The sequence below is a fragment of the Diabrotica virgifera genome, chromosome 2, assembly GCF_917563875.1.
Source record: "Diabrotica virgifera virgifera chromosome 2, PGI_DIABVI_V3a".
Classification (NCBI taxonomy): domain Eukaryota; kingdom Metazoa; phylum Arthropoda; class Insecta; order Coleoptera; family Chrysomelidae; genus Diabrotica; species Diabrotica virgifera.
The window spans coordinates 220,580,731-220,603,374 of NC_065444.1; the positions used below are offsets into that span (position 1 = coordinate 220,580,731).

The window sequence follows — 22,644 nt, forward strand, 5'->3', positions numbered from 1 at the left end:
CTTGGAGCCATTTTACACGATGTACGTAGGAAGAATATTACTGGAAGTTTAACTGTAACTTATGAATCACTGCGTTGGCGAACCCGTCAATTCTATATGGTATCACTATTTAACATGTAAAAAAGGTACAAGGTTTTCACGTACATATTTATTAAAAAGAGATCTAACCAAATGTAACATAACTGATGTTAAATATATTCATAAACACTAATTTGGAATAATTATACGTTGCCTCTTATTAAAAATTATTTCTTTGCTGTATTAGAAGTTACCGCCTAGCGCATAATTTAGTCCGAATCTTAATATATCATTCAGGTGTCAAGTATTCCTACAAAGAACGTCAATAACTAATTGCATGAAAGGTAAACTTTGTTTTCGTTCAATTTTGCTTTCGATTGTTAGAGAAAATGGTTGGTAGTTTATGTCTCCTATAACATAATAAACTACTTGAGAAATTCTAATTTTACTTCTTAATGAACTGTATACTGTATTTGTAGTAATAGATACAGTCTGTTCCAACGAAAATTTGACCCCCCAGAAATTCAGAAACCAAAAGCTTCTTCAAAATTAAAAAAAAACACGTCAATTTATATTGGGAGGGGGACGAATTTTCATGCAAAATTCATGCCCTCAAATGTAACCCCCTACTGCCCTGCCACTTTTTTTTTAAACAGCAAGTGTGGTTGAATGGCACATGATTTAAAAGGTAATTTTTTTTCTCTATACGACACTCCATTTTTTTAATTCACGTAATAAGTTTAAAGATAATATTGGACTTAACAAATTTATTATAAATTAGTTAAATCCAAAATTATCTTTAAAATTATTCCGCAAATTAAAAAAGAAATAGAGGGTCGTGTAGAGAAAAAAAATACCTTTGAAATGAAGTGCCACTCGGCTACACTCGCTGCTTCAAAAAACTGGGGGTTTACGCGGGGCCGTAGGGGGTAACATTTGAGAGCATGAATTTTGCATGGAAATTCGTCCCCCTTCCAATACAAATTGATGTGTTTTTTTAGATTGTGAAGAAACTCCTAGTTTCTGAGTTTCTAGGGGTGGGGGAGGTGTCAAATTTTCGTTGGAACACACTGTATATAGAAGTCTACTGGAATTTTTTCTCTGGAATTTTCAGTCCTTTCCTATAGGACCACAGTTTGATAATTCCCAATTCTTTGTACTTTATGATATCAGCCAGAGTCGATGTCTTAATATCACATAAGAGAATACTATAGTCCGTCTCAGCTTGACTTTACAGTATAAGGAACATGCAGTCCAATCGAACATTAGAGAGATTAAATTAAAACTGTTTTAGAAAGGCAATCTACAATTTTAGGATGCATACGAGTTTAAGTTTATTTGATATACTACGCATATGAATCCTAAAATTCTAGATTGCGTTTCTAAAAATACCAAGTTTCTTGTAAAAGTTTTAATTTAATCTCTTTAATGCTCGATTACAAATTCTTTTTGAAAAAATCGGCATCACCGCGCTAAAAACGCTAAAAACTCTCATAAGGACTGCATTGCCTATGTTTCGTATACTGTAAAGTCAAGGTGAGTCGGACTATAGAGATTATGTAAATTAGAAAAAGGGAAGTGGAATTATTGTCTTGTTTCAAATTTTCTTAATGCCACTAAACATTAAACTAATTATTTGACGTCGGCTGCCATTGTAACGACAAACTAAGAAAGAGGATTATTCGAGGCGTTAGATTATTTTATTATAACCTATAATTAAGAATTGAATGGCAATATAGACGGGTATATAAATATACAATATTTATATATTTATATACAATATATTTATATATTTATATATTTATATACAATATAAATATACAATATCTTAACGGGTACATAAAAAAGGGAAATGGGACGTAGTCGGGGCAATTATGACACTCTACTAAATATTATGGGTACAACACTATCACAAATTTTAAGGGCTAGCAAAATGGAACGCCACATGCAACTTTAAAAACTCCTTGCCTAATCATTGCTGCATCTGATTTCTTGAGTGTTGTCGTTAATAGCAACCATGATTATTTTAACTTTCTAATATCTCAAGAATATCATTACAAACTGTCTTTGATTATTTCCATGATGAATTATAACCATGATTATTTCATTCATAGGAGATTTTAACTTCCAATCGTATAGTAAGATATTTGATCACGTGTTCAATGCTGTCCAATCAGATTAAAATTATACTGAGAATTATCTACTGTAGAAAATTATCGATAGAATTTTTTTAAGTAGATTGTTTCTGTTTAATGGCAACCAGTTTCCTAGTTTTGGCAACTGTCACATTTAAGAAAATATCCATAATATACGTATTAAAAAATAATCTTACGAATATCACACGACAGTAAGAATAAATAAGAAAATAATGCTTCATTTTTACTCAAATTTGTTGTCATTGGGCAATAGCCACTCGAGCCCTGCGGGCTCTCGTGTATATGGCCAAACAACAAATTTTCGAAAAACTGTCGCTTTATTTTCAATTTATTCTCACTCTCTTGTGATATTATACCCGATAATTTTTGATAATTTCCCGTCGTCAAGTATATTACGTCAGATGACCTTCGTTGCTATGAAAAAATAAATTCAGTGATATTAATGACAATTAAAGTTTTAAAAATTATAAAAGTGATGACTTTCAACCGTCAAATGTTTATAACAACTGTGTGTTTAATTGTACTAATTTGTACTTACATAAATAAATTACAATACAATTTTGGTTTTGGACAGTTTTATTCATGAAATAATCGCAACAAATTGCACTCGATCTCTAAAATTAATATAGAATTTTAGAGCTCTTGTGCAATTACTACTTACTACTGATAATTATAATTCTTGATAATTATCATCCATTTTCTGTTTTTGATAAATAATAATATTTGACGATTTTTAATATCGTCATGCCTAATCTTTATAGATCTTTCAGACCAGTAGTCAGCAAAACAGTGTCATTTCTATTTCTTGTCATTAGAACTTTCCCATAGTACATTAGTACATTAGATGAGAACAAAAAACGGCAGAACTAGTATTTTTATTGTTTCCGATCGGTTGTAAAATTCCATGGACATGTTGGATATAACATTAATTATATTTCGACAACACAATTTGTTTGTCCATACAATAAAAAAATTGCATATTATATTCATTGGTTTTATTTTTTTCAGACGCCATACCTGTCCACATAATCCAGACGATTACAACGATCATCTTCATCCAGAAGGTCCTTTCCTTGGTAAGCCTAAGGATGAATACAATGCAGTAAGAGGGGAGCGTTTCCCTATTATAAAACCACAAGATCATTTAAGACCAGAAGGTGATTTTGAAAGACCGTCCAAACCACAATGGAGCCCAGCAGAGAGACCGAAACCTAAAAAGCCAGATGATAACTTGAAACCGGAGGGAGAATTTGAAAGATATAAACCTGAAAAATGGCAACCTGGAGAGCGTCCCGAAGCCAGAAAACCAGAAGATAATTTGAGACCAGAAGGTGATTTTGAACGACCCGATAAACCTGGTTGGAGACCTGCAGAGAGACCCCAACAGAAACGACCAGAAGATAATTTGAGACCGGAAGGAGATTTCGAAAAGCGCACTCCAGAAAAATGGAGACCGGGAGAAAGACCAGAAGCCAGAAGGCCTGAAGATAATTTAAGACCAGAAGGTGACTTTGAAAGACCAGACAAACCTGGATGGAGACCTGCAGAAAGACCACAACAGAAGAAACCAGAAGATAACCTTAGACCAGAAGGAGATTTTGAAAAGCGAACACCAGAAAAATGGAGACCAGGTGATAGGCCAGAAGCAAGAAGGCCTGAAGATAATTTAAGACCAGAAGGTGACTTTGAGAGACCAGAGAAACCTGGATGGAGACCTGCAGAAAGACCACAGCAAAAGAAACCAGAAGACAACCTTAGACCAGAAGGAGATTTTGAAAAGCGAACACCAGAAAAATGGAGACCAGGTGATAGGCCAGAAGCCAAGAAACCAGAAGATAATTTGAGACCAGAAGGTGATTTTGAGAGACCAGAGAAACCTGGATGGAGGCCTGCAGAAAGACCCCAACAGAAGAGGCCAGAAGATAATTTAAGACCAGAAGGAGACTTTGAAAAGCGTACCCCAGAAAAATGGAGGCCTGGTGAGAGACCAGAACAAAGAAAACCAGAAGATAATTTGAGACCAGAAGGTGATTTCGAAAGACCTGAAAAGCCTGGATGGAGACCTGCAGAAAGACCACAGCAAAAGAAACCTGAAGATAACTTGAGACCTGAGGGTGAATTTGAAAAACGTACTCCTGAAAAATGGCGACCGGGTAAGTTTGTCTAGATATTTACCTTCTCTAGTCTAATATGTTAAGCTGATTTATACTTTTTTGCAGTGTCTGCAAAGTGATCTGTGTCTGCATCTAGTCCTCTCTATGTTCTTATATTCCTTATACATTTTCACGTCTTTTTCGATGAGTATATCATCTATTTGGTTTACGGTTTTCTGATGTGACGATCTCCATGTTCCTTGGTATATTCTTTTGCGTTGGAAGTCTGTGCTTACAATAATCGAATTTCTTTCTTTTGCGAAATCTATTATGTGACCATTTTTGTTCGTTACTTGATGTAGACTATATTTTCCTATGGTGGGAACGTATATTTGTTCTTTTACTATTTTTGCATTAACAGAATTCTTCCTTTATTTCCACTTTTTTTCTCTTGAGTCGGTGCGTGTATGTTTATAAATGTTATTTTTTTGTATTCTTAGTACGTATATTCTCTCTGAAAGTTGTTTGAAGTCAACGATTAGATCTTTCAGCCTTTTATTTAGCACAACGTATATGCCTAACATTCTATCTTCTCCTCCCCTATTGAAAGATAAATAGTCATTTATTTCCATTGAGTTTTACCCAAATTATTTCGTTTCTTCAATCATCCAATCAATTGACCGGTTTGAGGTTGTGAGCTCATACTTATCTCTTTAATCATTGATCACAAACACAGGGTCATTACAGGTAGAGATTAAACGCAGATGTGATCTAGCAAAAGTTGCCACAGCAAAGATGATCAAAATAAGGAAGGAGTGTCAAATTTCAAGAGCGTTAAAGATGAGGTTGATCAACTGCTTAAGAATCCCAATACTGACCTACGGATGTGAATTTTGGACCCTGAGACAATCGGAACTGCTACAATAGACATAAGCAAGCTTAAAGAACCCAAAATAATGTCTTCAACACGAACTGCATACGAACTGTAGAGAGCTGAACATAGACACCAATGACATTGTATTGACGAGCACTGGGAGCAACTAAAGCATTGCATACTACAACCTTGTAAAGATATACTAAAGACTTCCACAAGGAGAAAAGAGGAATGGATGAACGACGAAATACTGAATATAATGGAACAACGGAGACAATATAAAAACAAAGATGACAATAAATACAGGGAGATTAACCACGAGATAAGGAAGATAATAAAGCAAGCAAAAGAAAAACACTTTGAAGAGAAATGCAAAGAGATCGAGGACCTCCAAAAAAGATACGATCTTTTTAAACTACATAAGAAAGTCAAAGAAATGGCTGGACTAAGAAAACAAAATCTCACTGGTACACTTCTGAATAGACACGGGGTTGCTATAACAGAGACCGATAAGAAAGTACAACGTTGGGCAGAATACATCGATGAACTGTTCGATGATGAAAGAGGGTGCCTGGAACACATAGAACTTACTTCAGGAGAAATAGGTCCAGATATTACAAAGGAAGAAATAATACATGCGTTAAAAACAATGAAGAACAGGAAAAGCCCAGGACCTGACATGCTTCCTATCGACCTTTTAAAAATTATAGATGCTACAATAGACAATCAACATATTGATGTTTTAGTGGTACTCTTGAACAAAATTTATAGCTCAGGCACCTTACCCAAAGAATGGTTGGCGTCGATCTTTATTTGCCTCCCTAAAAAGAAAAACGCAAGAGAATGTGGCGACTACCGCACCATTAGTTTGAACTCCCATGTGCTAAAGTTGCTACTGAAAGTCATCCATAACCGAATATATCATAAACTGGACATAGACATTATAGGTCTGGATCCCGCGTATGAAAAAAAAGTTGATTAATAGCAAGCTGAAAATTTGTTAATAGCTTAAGGGTGTCTAGTCGGATAAACTTTGATATATGAGAACACTGGAACAAGGGCAGTTTTAATTGTGGAACAGGTTAAAAATTTGGAACGGTCACACCACGAAAACGGCACATTTATTTTGTCGGACAGAACAGACTTAAACTCTCCGAACAGAGATTAAACTCTCATGCAAAAATCAGACTGCTATTTATCACCTGTCATAATTCCTGTCATTTGACATATTCTACATGTTCCACTCATGAAAACGTCCATTTGGTGATAAATAGCAGTCTGATTTTTGCATGAGAGTTTAATCTCTGTTCGGAGAGTTTAAGTCTGTTCTGTCGGACAAAATAAATGTGCCGTTTTTGTAGTGTGACCGTTCCAAATTTTTAACCTGTTCAACAATTAAAATTGCCCCTGTTCCAGTGTTCCCATATATCAAAGTTTATCCGACTAGACACCCTTAAGCTATTAACAAAGTTTGAGCTTGCTATTAATCAACTTTTTTTTCATACGCGGGATCCAGACCTATTAATGATACGCAATTTGGGTTTCGCAAAGGCCTGGGAACTCGTGAAGCTCTTTTTTCACTTAACATACTTATACAAAGGTGCCTAGACGTCAATCAAGATATATATGCGTGTTTTATTGACTATAATAAAGCATTCGACAAAGTACGACATGAACAATTAATGCATGTCCTGGAATCAAAGAAGCTGGACTACAATGACCTCAGGATTATATCGAATTTATACTATAAGCAACGAGCAAAAGTACGTGTTAACGACCTGCTATCAGAGGAAATTGAAATCAGACGTGGAGTGAGACAGGGATGCGTGTTGTCACCAATTCTTTTTAATGCCTACTCGGAAGAGATCTTGAAAAAAGCTCTTGAGGGCGAAACAGCTGGAATAAAGGTAAATGGAGTTCCCATTAACAACATTAGATATGCTGATGACACTGTCATCTTAGCTGAAAATATTGGGGATCTTCAGAGGCTGGTGACCAGAATAGCAGAGTTTGGACAAGAATACGGGCTAACAATGAATATCAAGAAGACAAAATTTATGAGAATATCGAAAACTCAAAGAAATAAGGAAAATCTCTCATAAACGGATCCAATATCGAACGAGTCGACCAATATGCATACCTTAGAACAATGATTAACTCCACAGGAGATTACTTAAAGGAAATCAAAATCAGAATAGAAAAGCCTACAGCAAATTTTAACAAAATGAGAAAAGTGCTCTGCACAAGAGATTTGAAGTTGGAGCTAAGAGTTAGGTTGGATAGGTGCTACGTTTTCTCGACTTTGTTTTATGGAATGGAAGCTTGGACCTTGAGTGCTGCATCAATGAAAAACTAGAATCATTCGAGCTATGGGTGTACAGAAGAATTCTGAAAATATCGTGGACAGAACACGTCACAAACAAAGAGGTTCTGAGAAAGATGAATAAAGAAATGGAAATCCTAAATACCATCAAAACAAGAAAATTGGAATATCTCGGACATATTACACGTGGTGAAAGATACAGCTTGCTCCAATTGATTATGCAGGGAAGGATTCAAGGAAATATAAGCATAGGAACACGCAGAATATCGTGGCTGCGCAACCTGAGAGAGTGGTACGGATGTACATCAAATGAACTTTTCAGAGCAGCCGTCTCTAAAATACGAATAGCTATGATGATTGCCGACCTCCACCGCGGAGATGGCACTTAAAGAAGAAGAGACAATCGGAAAGAAGAAAGATAGACGCCACTGAAATATTCTGTTGAAGACGAATGTTACGAATTCCTTGGACCGACCGAAGGACAAATAGTTCAATTTTAAGAGAGCTAAAAGTTAGCCAAATACTCACCAGTAAAGTGCATCTTCAACAGTTAAAATACTTTGGACATGTTATGAGAGCAAACACAGAAAACATGGAGACTCATTATACAAGGAAAGGAGGAACGAAGATCACCAGGAAGATCCCAACAAGATGGATCGATCAAATTATGGGAATATACAAAAGATCTATGCGCGAGTTAAAAGATTACCAGATAGATCTTTGGAGACGGACAATACACATCATGTCGACCATTACGCTCCCTCCTGAGGGACAGGATTTAAGAGAGAGATTTTGTTTCTTCTAGTGCTATTTCGAATTTATATTTCTTTAATTCCTCGACTAGGTGTTTTAATTTTCCTTCCTCGTATATTTTTATGTCGATAATTAAAGTAGTTATAGAAAAAATTTTAATTTATCATGAACTTTTAGGTGACAGACCAGAAGCCAGAAAACCACACGATAACTTAAAACCTGAAGGAGATTTTGAAAGGCCAGAGAAAACCGAATGGGTACCAGTTGAAAGACCAAAACCAACAAAACCAGAAGACAATTTACGCCCAGAAGGCGATTTTGAAAAAAGAACACCAGAAAAATGGCGTCCAGGTGACAGACCAGATGCTAAACGCCCTCAAGATAATTTAAGACCAGAAGGAGACTTTGAACGTCCAGAAAAGCCAGATTGGAGTCCAGCTGAAAGACCGAAGCCTAAGAGGCCAGAGGATAATCTTAGGCCAGAAGGAGATTTTGAAAGACGTAAACCGGAAGATTGGAGACCTGCTGAGAAGCCTATTGTAAAGAGACCACAAGATAATTTGAGACCAGAAGGCGAGTTTACTAGTTCAACAACAAAAACAGAAGATTATAAAGTTGTACGTGGAGAAAGAGTGGATATTGTTCGCCGTGAAGACAATCTTACCATCGAAGGAGACTTTACAGGTAATAAATATTTTGAAATTAGTTCTAGCCTTGATGAAATATATCTCATTCTTTGATTCTTTCTTCTTTTTTGTACAGGCATATTTTTCTGTTTACCATTATGATTATTTCTCGGTTTGAATGGTCAGACAATGGTCAGATTTTCTGACCATTCCGTCAATCTTCTACCATGTGTTAATACCCTTATTTTTACATAGGTCGGATCTCTCTTTTATATATTCTGGTTTTTCAGTTTTGTTAATAAAATCTTTATTTGTTGCTTTACCTCTTCTTCCATATTTAACGCGCTAATCTCAATACGAAAAAAAAACAAAGTACATGGTACTAAGTAGGACCTAAGCTCGAAATATTAAATACACAGCTTTTGGTTAACCAACAACCAATTGACAGGGTGGACAGCTACACATATCTTGGTACCAACATAAATAGCCAATGGGACCACTCAAGTGAAATAAAACAATGCACAAGAAAAGCGAGATCAGCGTTCATATCGATGAAGTCGCTTTTCAGAAGTCACGATTTACCACCTGCTATCAAAATCTCTATCATCAGATGCTATGTATTTCTACGTTATTATATGGGGTAGAGACCTGGACATTATCCAAAGCTTTTTTAAGAAAACTCGAGGCATTCGAGATGGGGTGTTACAGACGCATGTTAAGAATTTCGTGGGTGAATCGTGTGACTAATGTTGAGGTCCTACGTAGAATAGGCAAGGAATGCGAGATAATTAACACCATCAAAGAGCGCAAACTGGAATATCTTGGCCATGTTATGAGGAATGAACAGAGATATGCCTTGTTGTAACTCATTCTTCAGGGCAAGGTATTTGGAAAGAGATGACCAGGGAGAAGAAGAATATCTTGGCTTCAAACCCTGACAAAATGGTTTAATACATCGGCAACCGGACTATTCAGAATAACAGCAAGCAAAGTTATGATAGTCATGCTGATCGCCAACATCCAGAACGGAGAGGCAACGTAAGAAGAAGAGAAGATCATTTTATTCCCAAATATACCACCTCAATAACTTGTTTAATTGGCTTTTCATTCGAGCCCTATCGTAACATTTAGTTTGTTGGTTTTGTATACGTTTTCTACTATATTATGTCTAGTGGTATATGCCTGTAATCTTCTTCTTCTTCAGCCTGTTTGTATCAACTCCTGGACAAAAGCCTCCCCATGAGTTCTCCATTCTTCTCTGTTTTGTGCTATTTGGTGCCAGTTTCTCCCCATTTTTGCTTTGATGTCGTCTAGCCCTCGTTTTTGTGGTCTTCCTGTACTACGACTGTGATCGCGTGGTCTCCAATGTACAATGTTTCTCGTCCACCTTTCGATGTTTTGTCGTGCCACGTGTCCTACGCAGTTCCATTTCAATTGTGCAATTCTTCCAATAAATTCCAGGACTTTCGTCCTGCTTCGCACGTCCTCATTTTGTATATGTTTCCTCAGAGATACCGCTAACATAGCTCGTTTGATCGCCCTCTGTGTCGTTCTCAATGTATTGGCTGATACCTCTGTAAGTGTCATCTTCTCCATTCCATAGGTCATAACTGGTAGGATACAACTGTTGAATGCCCTTTTCTTTAAATTTATTGGCATCCTTTTGTTTTTCAACACATTACTGAGTCTACCTATTGCTGCTCAAGTGTTTCAGATTCATATGCCTGTAATACAGTGTATCATATCTTGTATTGTTATTTGTTCTATGCTGGAATAACGTTGTAACTGCCAATATTTTCATATGTGGGTTTTCCATGGAACAACGTTCTAAATGTGCAAAAGAATGTACTGCTGACTGTGGGGAATGTTATCAGACTTAATTTTGCCTGTTTTGGTAGTTTGAAAATTAGTCAACCTTCAACTTTCGGTGTAAAGTTCGGTGTTGTATGTGGTAAAGTGGGTCGTCTTTCGCGTCAATTATTCTGCACGTGTTTTGTAAATCAACGTTTTCAATTGTGTAATTTGTCATTTCGAGCTAAAATGGATGTTAGTACATATAACCAAGTCAGTGATTACCCAAATTAATAGAGGGAAAACACTTTGCTTAATTTCAGGTGTACTTCATTTTTTATTTCTAAAACAACGTTTTAACCGCCTTACTTTCACACAACAACGTTTTAACTGACGCGGATTTAACACGTTGTTTTATTAAACTATCGCATATATGTATGTTCATAAATACTTGTTTTGTATAGCCTAAGGATATTTTTGTTGATATTAATGTTATGCATCCTATAATCTATCATATTACACTCATAAATATTTTTTTTCAACATAATCAATTATTATAAAGTGTTTTTTTTTCAATTTGTCAACAAAATGTGATTTGGCGTTTACAACGTTGTTCCAGCATAGCATTCATTTGGTTAACAGATTTGTTAGTTCTATTAGGCACATTAATGATAGGTTGTTATATTTCTGCAAATTTTCTTTTATTTGCTTACAATGAATACTGCAACTGTATACGATTCGCCTTCTGTGTTCTGTATCCTTGGTGCTCTTCTAATTTCGTTCTTTCTGTGTTTTTTCTGTATTATTTTTTTGCTTTTTTAGTTTTAGAGTGGTATTACTTAATAAATTTATTTCTAGCTAGTTATTCTGACCTTAATCATGTTATGCTCTCTGTTATCTTAAAAAAAAACATTATTTCTAACGTCTTTTTTCATTCGAAAGTAATCCTTTGCTCGGTGTTTTTCGTAAGACCTTCTTGCGGTTATGTTTTCAACAAATTTGAAAAAATTGATCCACTGGTTCTGTTTGGTGTGGCTGTTTTCGACCGGTTGATTCATTTCACTCATCTTTTATTTTATAAATCTTCATACTTGTATTTGGGGATCCCCTTGTTTTTGTTGATCCTAGAAGTCAGATTTCAATTTTTTAGTGTGTATACTCCCCAAGGATTGGAGTCTTATACGGGGTGGGACATTAGTGTGACAAAGTCCAATTACTCGTTTGTCGTAAGAGATACAAAAAAAAAGTTATTTAGGTAAAAGTTGGGGCACGGATGGGACCATAATTTAAAAATATTTTCAGATGTACAGGGTCACCCCTTTGACAGGGTGACACAAGCTTATGTTTTTTTTAATGGAACACCCTGTATCTTTTTACATTTTTGGATTCTCCTCGATGCTTCTTTCTCAAAATATAGAGTTTTGTAATACTATACGAGGTAGATTAAAAGATAATTACGTTTTATTGTTAATTTCGTAGCAGCATTCACAATCTGTAGAATTCTAGTGATTTGGCATCAAAGTTTCTATTTATGGTCAAACGATTTTTAATATGCCTAGTCTACTATTGTTAAACATTAATAATGTAGCAAAAAGTTTAATATTAATATACAGGGTTGGTCAAAACTCGGAATGAATATTTTCTGAGTTTTCTTAAATGGAACACTCTGTATTTTAGTATTCTAATGAAATGATATTTTATTGTACTTTTTTATTTCTTAAGTATTCCCTATACCTATCTGTTTTAATTTTTGAGTTATTTGTGATTCTTTAATCCAAACATTAATTGCAACAAAAATTACGTGAAATTTTATTAGGTGGCTGTGCAAATATTCAATCAAAAATAATTTTTCAAAAAAAAAGAGTAGATAATATTAATCTAGACCGATCTTTAATTTATTATTATTGGATGAGATATCCAAATACTTAGTTAAGATTGTTGATGCGTAAAATATGAATAAAAACATACAAGATTCTACCTAGTTGGCTATGACAGTAAATTTGCTAAAACATTTGACATTCTACTATTTTTATAATTCCAGTTGCTTTGTTACCATTACTAATATTAATTTTTTTAATAAGTAACTGATGAGTAATTGATTAAAATGGTGTATCTACTCTATCTCATATTATGTATAAGTTTTTAGTTTGTGAAAACTGTCATTATAGATAGCAGTGCGTGAAGGATTTAAAGTGTGCGTGAAGTAACAATGTATTTTAAATGGGATTTACTTTTTCGCGCTGTTTTTGGCACACTTTCATATAATCAAATATACTTTACATAACTTTCGCGTTGTCATGGTGATGACATTGTCAGCAATAAATTACGACAAAAGTTTGGACAGTTTGTTGGTTTAAAAGAAGTAAGAATTTTTAAATGTCAAAGTTCTAAAAATTGTATAATAGAAATGAATTCCAGTGACGAAGAGTTCCAGTTTTTTTATTTGTTTATCGTAGATAAACTATTGTATGACACTGTGCGTGAAGTACTTTTTGCGAACTTATGCGATGTATTGCTGAACATCGCGTGCGTTCGCAAAAAGCATACTTCACGAACTGTTTCATAAATAACTATTTTGTGCTAGGAGAGTATAACAAAAATGTGCTACTGCTACTAGCAATAAGAATTTTTCATCAGCAATTCCCTGATAAACGAAAACCAAGAAGAGAAACTTTTGAAAGTACATATACTAAAACGGTTTCAATGGACTGGATACTTAAATTACGAGAAACCTGATCGAATGAAACTATTGTAAATGAATAAAATGAATTAAATGTAATCCTTAGTGTATCTAAGGATCTGCATATTAGGAAGAACGTTCTAATAGTCTAACTATTTAGACCTAAACTGTTGAAATTGTTTTAGTGTACTTTCAAAAGTTTCTCTTCTTGGTTTTCGTCTATCAGGGAACTTCTGATGAAATTTTCGTATTGCTAGTAGCACATTTTTGTTATACTCTCCTAGCACAAAAACCATTTTGATCAGTTACTCATCAGTTACTCATTAAATAAATTAATATTAGTAATGGTAACAAAACAACTGGAACTATAAAAATAGTATAATGTCAAATGTTTTAGCAAATTTATTGTCATAGCCAACTAGGTAGAATCTAGTATGTTTTTATTCATATTTTACGCACCAACAATCTTAACTACGTAGGTATTTGGATATCTCATCCAAAATTAATAAATTAAGGATCAGTCTAGATTAATATCTACTTTTTTTTCGAAAAATTATTTTTGATTGAATATTTGCACACCCACCTAATAAAATTGCACGTAATTTTTGTTGCAATTAATGTTTGGATTAAAGAATCACGAATAACTCAAAAAATAAAAGCAGATAGGTATAGAGAATGCTTAATAAATAAAAAAGTACCATAAAATATCATTTCATTAAAATACTAAAATACAGGGTGTTCCATTTAAGAAAACTCAGAAAATATTCATTCCGAGTTTTGACCAACCCTGTATATTAATATTAAACTTTTCGCCGTATTATTAACGTTTAACAATAGTAGACTATATTAAAAATCGTTTGACCATAAATAGAAACGTTCATGTCAAATCACTACAATTCTACAGGGTGTGAATGTTGCTACGAAATTAACAATAAAACGTAATTATCTTTTAACCTACCTCGTATAATATTACAAAACCCTATATCTTGAGAGAGGAGACATCGAGGAGAATCCAAAAATGTAAAATGATATAGGGTATTTCATTTAAAAAAACATAAGTTTGTGTCACCCTGTCAATACGGGTGACCCTGTATATCTGAATATATTTTTAAATTATGGATCCATCCGTGCCCCAACTTTTACCTAAATAACTTTTTTTCGTATCTCTTACGACAAACGAGTAATCGGACTTTGTCACACTAATGCCCCACCCTGTATGTACCTACTCTAAGATTTGTAAAAGGTATATTTTATTCTACGTTACATTTTTAATTCCTAATTTCACTGTTTTTCGTTTTTTATTTTGTTACCTCTTTTCTCGCTTGAATAGTTTCCGTAGAGCCCATATTCTTTCGACGCTTTTTATTTGATTTATGAGCAATACGAGTGTTTTGTTGTGTGGCAAGTACCTTACTTACCTATGTTGCTAGTGTCATCTGTCAACTCTTTATCCAATCTTAGAATCATCAAGATTATTTTTATTCCACTATCTGAAGGTATTCGATCACTTATGATATTATATTACATAATACAGAATGTTTTCTGATAAAATTTTATGTAAGTAATTTTTTTTACTTAGTTATTGTTGTGTAGTTTCATCACATTGATTCATGATAAACATGATTTATAATATTGTACAACTATATTCAAGGTATCAATTTTCTCTATTTTTGAAGATTATTCACTTCAATAAATGATCTGTGGCTTGAAATTTAGTTTTAAATACTCGAAATTATATTTATTACGGATTCTCAAGTTTTTAGATAAGATAACTTTCAAATAAATTTCTGTTGTCAATTTTTGAACTGTACATTTTTTTGTACATTTTTTTTGTTTTGATTATTAAAATGGTTTGGAATCTATTTTAATTTCTTTGCTCTTGTAGTCTTGTTTATTCAAATTTTGTGAGAATTTTAACATCAATAAGGATCCACTCAGTAAGAATGTGTAATCCCAATGATTATTCATTCATTTATCAATTATATTGTTATAATGTTGTTAATATTGTAAAATTCTTCAAATTGATCATATTATATTCTCACCTTTATACTCGTCCAAATTGTTTTTGTTCTTGACTACGTTTACATTTATTGTTTTATTATATTTTTCAGATATTACCACAAACAAGACAGACTTCACAGGTGAGCTAGTAGTTCGACAGACCCCAGTTAGACGCAGAACATGGACAAAAGACGATGTTGAGAAATTCTATTCAACCCAAACAACCGAAGTAACAACAACGAGTCAAGATATGTATCAAAGTTACGACGTTACAGATTTCAACAAAACTGTAATAATTCACCGTGATAATTTACGTCCCGAGGGGCCGTTCCATGGCACTCCAAAATCTAAAGAGGATTATACTCCCAAGCAAGTTGAAAGACCAACTCCAACGAAGCCTAGAGATAATCTTAAACCAGAAGGAGAGTTTGAGAAAAGAACACCTGAAAAGTTTATACCCGCTGAAAGGCCCAAACAAAAACGTCCAGAGGATAACCTCAGACCTGAGGGCGAATTTGAAAGACCAACACATACCAAAATTGGACCTGCTGAACGAAGAACGCCAATTAAACACGATGATAACTTACGTCCAGAAGGTGATTTTGAAAGACCAGAAAAAACTAAATACAGACCAGCAGAACGTCCAACCCAAAAACGACCAGAAGACAATCTAAGACCAGAAGGTGACTTCGAACGACCTGATAAACCTGAATATGTTCCAGGGGAGCGACCTAGGCAAAAACGACCCGAAGACAATTTAAGGCCCGAAGGAGATTTTGAAAGGCCTACCCCCACTAAAGTAAAACCAGGAGAGCGTAGAACACCCATTAAACATGATGACAATTTACGACCAGAGGGTGATTTCGAAAGACCAGAAAAAACTAAATATAGACCTGCTGAACGTCCTACGCCAAAACGACCAGAAGATAATCTCCGCCCTGAAGGAGACTTTGAACGGCCAGATAAACCAGAATATATAGCCGCTGAAAGACCGAAGCAAAAGCGTCCCGAAGATAATCTTAGACCTGAGGGAGAATTTGAACGTCCTTCTCCAACCAAAGTAGGACCAGCTGAGCGTAGAACGCCTATAAAACATGACGATAATTTACGTCCCGAAGGAGACTTTGAGCGCCCAGAAAAACCGAAGTACAGACCTGCAGAACGTCCATCTCCAAAACGACCAGAAGATAATCTCCATCCGGAAGGCGACTTCGAACGTCCTGACAGACCTGAATATATTCCGGCTGAGAGACCTAAACAAAGACGTCCTGAAGATAATCTGAGGCCCGAGGGAGACTTTGAACGTCCAACTCCAACTAAAATTGGACCAGCTGAACGTCGTACTCCTATTAAACATGATGATAATTTGCATCCTGAAGGAGACTTTGAACGCCCTGAAAAAGTCAAATACAGGCCTGCAGAACGTCCAACACAAAAGCGCCCGGAAGATAATCTTCGTCCCGAAGGAGACTTTGAGAGACCCGATAAACCAGAATACGTTCCAGGCGAAAGGCCCAAACAAAAACGTCCTGAAGACAACCTCAGACCAGAAGGAGAATTTGAACGCCCAACTCCCACTAAAGTGGGACCAGCTGAACGAAGGACTCCTATTAAACATGACGATAATTTACGTCCTGAAGGAGACTTTCAACGACCAGAAAAAAGTGAATATAGACCTGCTGAACGTCCTAGGCCAAAACGACCTGAAGATAATCTTCGTCCTGAAGGTGATTTTGAACGTCCAGATAAACCAGGCTATGTTTCAGCTGAGAGACCTCAACAAAAAAGACCTGAAGATAACCTTAGGCCTGAAGGAGAATTTGAACGTCCAAGTCCAACTAAGGTGGGTCCAGCAGAACGTAGAACACCTATCAAACACGATGATAACTTACGTCCTGAAGGCGACTTTGAGCGTCCAGAAAAATCCAAATATAGACCTGCTGAAAGGCCTACTGCAAAACGCCCAGAAGATAATCTTCGTCCAGAAGGTGAGTTTGAAAGACCCACTCCTACTAAAGTAGGGCCAGCCGAACGTAGGACTCCTATTAAACATGACGATAATTTGCACCCAGAAGGAGATTTTGAACGCCCAGAAAAACCCAAATACAAACCTGCAGAACGTCCAACACAAAGAAGACCTGAAGATAATCTTCGTCCTGAAGGCGACTTTGAACGTCCTGATAAACCAGGCTATGTTCCAGCTGAGAGACCTCAACAAAAAAGACCTGAAGATAACCTTAGGCCTGAAGGAGAATTTGAACGTCCAAGTCCAACTAAAGTGGGTCCGGCAGAACGTAGAACACCTATCAAACATGATGATAACTTACGTCCTGAAGGCGACTTTGAGCGTCCAGAAAAATCCAAATATAGACCTGCTGAAAGGCCTACTGCAAAACGCCCAGAAGATAATCTTCGTCCAGAAGGTGAGTTTGAAAGACCCACTCCTACTAAAGTAGGGCCAGCCGAACGTAGGACTCCTATTAAACATGACGATAATTTGCACCCAGAAGGAGATTTTGAACGCCCAGAAAAACCCAAATACAAACCTGCAGAACGTCCAACACAAAGAAGACCTGAAGATAATCTTCGTCCTGAAGGCGACTTTGAACGTCCTGATAAACCAGGCTATGTTCCAGCTGAGAGACCTCAACAAAAAAGACCTGAAGATAACCTTAGGCCTGAAGGAGAATTTGAACGTCCAAGTCCAACTAAAGTGGGTCCGGCAGAACGTAGAACACCTATCAAACATGATGATAACTTACGTCCTGAAGGCGACTTTGAGCGTCCAGAAAAATCCAAATATAGACCTGCTGAAAGGCCTACTGCAAAACGGCCAGAAGATAATCTTCGTCCAGAAGGTGAGTTTGAAAGACCTACACCAACTAAAGTCGGACCTGCTGAACGTAGGACTCCAATTAAGCACGATGATAACTTACACCCTGAAGGTGATTTTGATCGTCCCGAGAAGCCCAGATATAAACCTGCAGAGCGGTCTACACCTAAAAAGCCTGAAGATAATTTGCATCCAGAAGGTGAATTCGAGCGACCTGAAAGACCAGGATATGTGCCAGCTGAGCGACCACAACAGAAACGACCCGAAGATAATCTTCGACCTGAAGGTGATTTTGAAAGACCAACTCCTACTAAAATTGGACCTGCTGAACGTAGGACTCCAATTAAACATGATGATAACCTACGACCTGAAGGCGATTTTGAGCGTCCTGAAAGACCTGGTTATGTACCAGCTGAGCGGCCGAAACAAAAACGACCAGAAGATAATCTTCGACCAGAAGGTGATTTTGAAAGACCAAGTCCAACTAAAGTCGGACCCGCTGAACGCAGAACTCCTATTAAGCATGATGATAACTTACGTCCTGAAGGCGACTTTGAACGTCCCGAAAAACCAACATATAAGGCAGCTGAGCGCCCTACTCCCAAAAAGCCAGAAGATAATCTTAAACCCGAAGGAGAAATGCAAGTTCCTGAGAAAACGCAATACAGACCTGCAGTGAGACCTACACAGAAGAAACCTCAAGATAATTTAAGACCTGAAGGAGAATTTGAGAGACCTGAAATTATAGAGGTTGGTCCTGCAGAACTTAGAAAGCCAATAAGACACGGCGATAATTTAAAACCTGAAGGTGAAATGACAGTTACTAGAAGAGATGATTACAAAGTTGTCAGAGGAGATAGAGTTGAAATTGTTAAACATGAAGATAATCTTAAAATGGAAGGTGAATGGGACATTAGGCGAAGAGACGATTATTCAAAGATGACTGTAACGGAGAGGAATGAAATAATAAAACACGAAGATAATCTTAAAATGGAAGGCCAATGGGATATTCGTAGAAGAGATGATTATAATCAAACTACTGTTATTGATCGTGCTCAAGTCATCAAACATGAGGATAATTTGAAAGTGGAAGGAGAATTTACGGATTTACGTACCAGAGATGATTATAGGGTAGTTAGAGGAGAAAAATGTGAAATTATAAAACATGAAGATAATTTGAAAATGGTTGGAGAGTTTAATGAATATAGAAAACGAGATGAATTTAGTACTAATTTCCAAAAGACAGAAATTATTCGACATGAGGACAATTTACGCCCAGAAGGGGAATTTGAAAGGCCTGATAAACCTAAATACCAACCAACTGAGAGACCTACTCCCAAGAAACCTCAAGATAATCTTAAACCTGAAGGAGATTTTGAAAGGCCAACACCGACCAAAATTGGACCTGGTGAAAGGCGTACTCCTATAAGGCATGATGATAATCTTCGTCCAGAGGGTGACTTTGAAAGACCCGAGAAAGCCCACTGGAGCCCAGGAGAGAGACCTACCCCAAGAAAACCACAAGATAATCTGAAACCTGAGGGCGATTTTGATAGACCAACACCTTCTAAAGTTGGACCTGGTGAACGGCGTACTCCTATAAGACATGATGATAATCTTCATCCAGAAGGTGACTTTGAAAGACCTGAGAAAGCCCACTGGAGTCCAGGAGAGAGACCTAGTCCAAGAAAACCACAAGATAATCTGAAACCCGAGGGCGATTTTGATAGGCCAACACCCTCTAAAATTGGACCTGGAGAAAGGAGAACACCGATTAGACATCAAGATAACTTGCATCCAGAAGGTGACTTCGAGAGGCCAGATAAGCCTGGTTGGTCACCTGCTGAAAGGTCTACTCCTAAAAAACCAGCAGATAATTTGAAACCAGAGGGTCAGTTTGAAAGACCAACTCCATCTAGGGTTGGACCTGGTGAACGAAGGACTCCAATTAGACATCCAGATAATTTACATCCCGAGGGAGAATTTGAAAAACCTGTATCTCCCAAGTATGGTCCTGGAGAGAGAGCTGACATTGTAAAGCATCCAGATAATCTTAAACCAGAAGGTGAATTCTTTGGTTCACCCCGAAATAGAGATGAGTTTAAACCATCCAGAGGAGAAAGAGCTCCTGTTAGAAAACCACAGGATAACCTGAAGATGATTGGAGAATTCCAGGATACTACAGTAGCGAAATCTCAATATACAGTAGTAAGAGGTGAGAGGGCAGAGATAAAGAAACATGAAGATCATCTGAGAGTGGGTACTGGAAAAATGGAGACTCATACTACTTCACATGATAGCTTTGATAAAACTGTGAAAGTATCTCCTAGTCGCCATATAGTTAATAAAAATAAACATACGGAATCTCATATCATGCTGGGCAATGATACCACAAACATGCAAACGACAAATCAAAGTAATTATAAAACTTACGTTAGAAAAGTTGACAAAAAGACTGTTAATAATATTATCAATAATAACGTTATCAATAAAGTAGAAAAACATACAACTCAAATAAACAATATCGTAAAAGACGATACAGCAACTAAAAAGGACGTTAAAACTGTTCAAAAATCCCACACTGATGTTGCAACTGATACAAAAACGCTTCAGAATGGCAATGTTACTACGACAATAAAAACAACAACAGTAACAACCAAAGGGGCGCAAGAAGCTAGTCAGCATTCCGAACGTCACCTAAAACAGACTAATGTAAACGAAATCCAAAAATCTTCGTCTCAAACTCACATCCATAAAACGAATATTCACAAATCTTCACAGATTTTCAATGACCAAGTAGATCATGCGCACTCTACAACTAATAAAGAAATATCTAATAAAACTTCTCACCACAAAAAGAGTTCTGTGACATCTGAGGAAATCAATAATCAAATTTTGCATCGTAAAGGTATTCATACCTCTTCGGAAGCTCTTCATGCCACTAGTTCTTCAGCACTAGACATGCGTAAATCTGTTTGCAATATCCATGATCAAGGCAGAACTGTAGTCAATACAGAAAGACATAGTTTAAGTTCAATGCATAGGTCTAATCAAGAAACCAACAACCTGAATAGACGAAGTCATCAACAACAAACTACTTATCAAGTTGTAGAAAGGCCAGAGAAGATAGTAAGAAGGGACAATCTTTCAGTGGGTGGACATTTTTATGGACAGTCAGAAGCTAGGTCTTACGGAGAATTTACTAAACAACAGAATATACAGAAAGTGGAACGTGTAACAAGAAGGTCTAATGTCTCTAATATAACCTTGGGTGATAGTAGTACACATATCGTAACTTCATACAAAAAGGAATATTCTCCAAGGAACATTGGTCCATGTCCTGCTGGATTAGTGGACACACCAAAAGGGCCATTTAAACATACGAGGGATACGAAATCTCATAAATTCTACTTGCCAGTGGTAACGAAGTAAAATTCCATGACTACATTCCTAATTTTAAGTGTGATTATTATCCTTGTTAATTTCTGATATATTTATACTTTTTTAGCTTACGGTAGAGGTACACATGTTGCTTTTCAAAAAAATTGTTATTAATATTTTTGTATTAACTGTTTCCCAGCTATAACTTACTTTATTTTATATAATAAATGATGTATTTCGAATGTATTTTTTAGTTTCATACCTTGCATTCAGTTTTCTTTGTCTGCTCCAGTTCTTCTTTATACTGATAAAGATGAAACTTTGGAGATCAATTTTTCAGTCTGACACCATCAAATAAGGAGACTTATATGATGCGTGAGGTGTGTAAAAAGAATCTGTAAATTCGAATGTGCAATAAAATTTACTATACAATGATTTTTGATTATTTTCTGTAGAGTAGTTTCAATATAAACGTATTAAAAGGGAGATACCACAAATAAATATAAAACTTTATAGCCCAGTCGGGATAGCATTTGACCTTGCATTAGGAGCTGCCCCAAATTTTATTTTGTCAATCTTTAGAGGGGTCAATAGTAGTGTAATTTTAAAATCTCGACTGAATTCCACCATTGCGTTAGCCGCCATCTTGGTTTTAAACGAGAACCGTTTTTGCTCAATATCTCCGCCATTTTCTACTTTTCGATAAAAAGTGTAGTTACTGAAATTTTTGAAAATACGATTTTCTATAATTTCGTTTAGTATAATTTTTTTCGTGCGGTCTATATTTTCCGAGTTATGGGGGGGAAATACTAACAGTTAGAGGATAATTATGGAAATATAGAATTATCTCGCTTATTATTAGTTTTACAACAAATATGTACGTGCACAAAAATGAAGAGAATTACATTTTCTACAATTTTGATCTCCCTAATTTTTTTGATAAAGTCAATATTTAAGGTAGTACGTACGCGGTAAAGGTGCGAGGGTAAGACCAAGGGCGGATCCAGAACCGATTTTCGGGAGGGGCCATGAACTTATTTTGGGTAGGGGTACCGAAGGGTCTGGGGGTAATTTAAAAAAATTAAGATTACAATAGTGAGTGTTAAGGCACTTTT

General features: G+C 36.1%; 1 protein-coding gene across 5 annotated transcripts in view; it reads left to right on the forward strand.

The window, feature by feature from the left end:
* Positions 1–21,964, forward strand: part of LOC114333924 (titin) — a 137,071-nt gene extending 115,107 nt beyond the window's left edge. The window contains exons 3-6 of one of the 5 annotated variants that reach the window (XM_050644218.1): positions 3,183–4,327; positions 8,395–8,901; positions 15,426–17,303; positions 18,174–21,964. In XM_050644218.1, the coding sequence (XP_050500175.1) occupies positions 3,183–4,327; positions 8,395–8,901; positions 15,426–17,303; positions 18,174–21,580 (6,937 nt within the window). In that variant the 3' untranslated portion in view covers positions 21,581–21,964. Of the gene's footprint in view, positions 1–3,182; positions 4,328–8,394; positions 8,902–15,425 lie in introns of all 5 variants that reach the window. The other 4 variants (XM_050644217.1, XM_050644216.1, XM_050644215.1 and 1 more) reach the window with 4 other exon arrangements.
* The last annotated feature ends 680 nt before the right edge of the window (positions 21,965–22,644 follow it).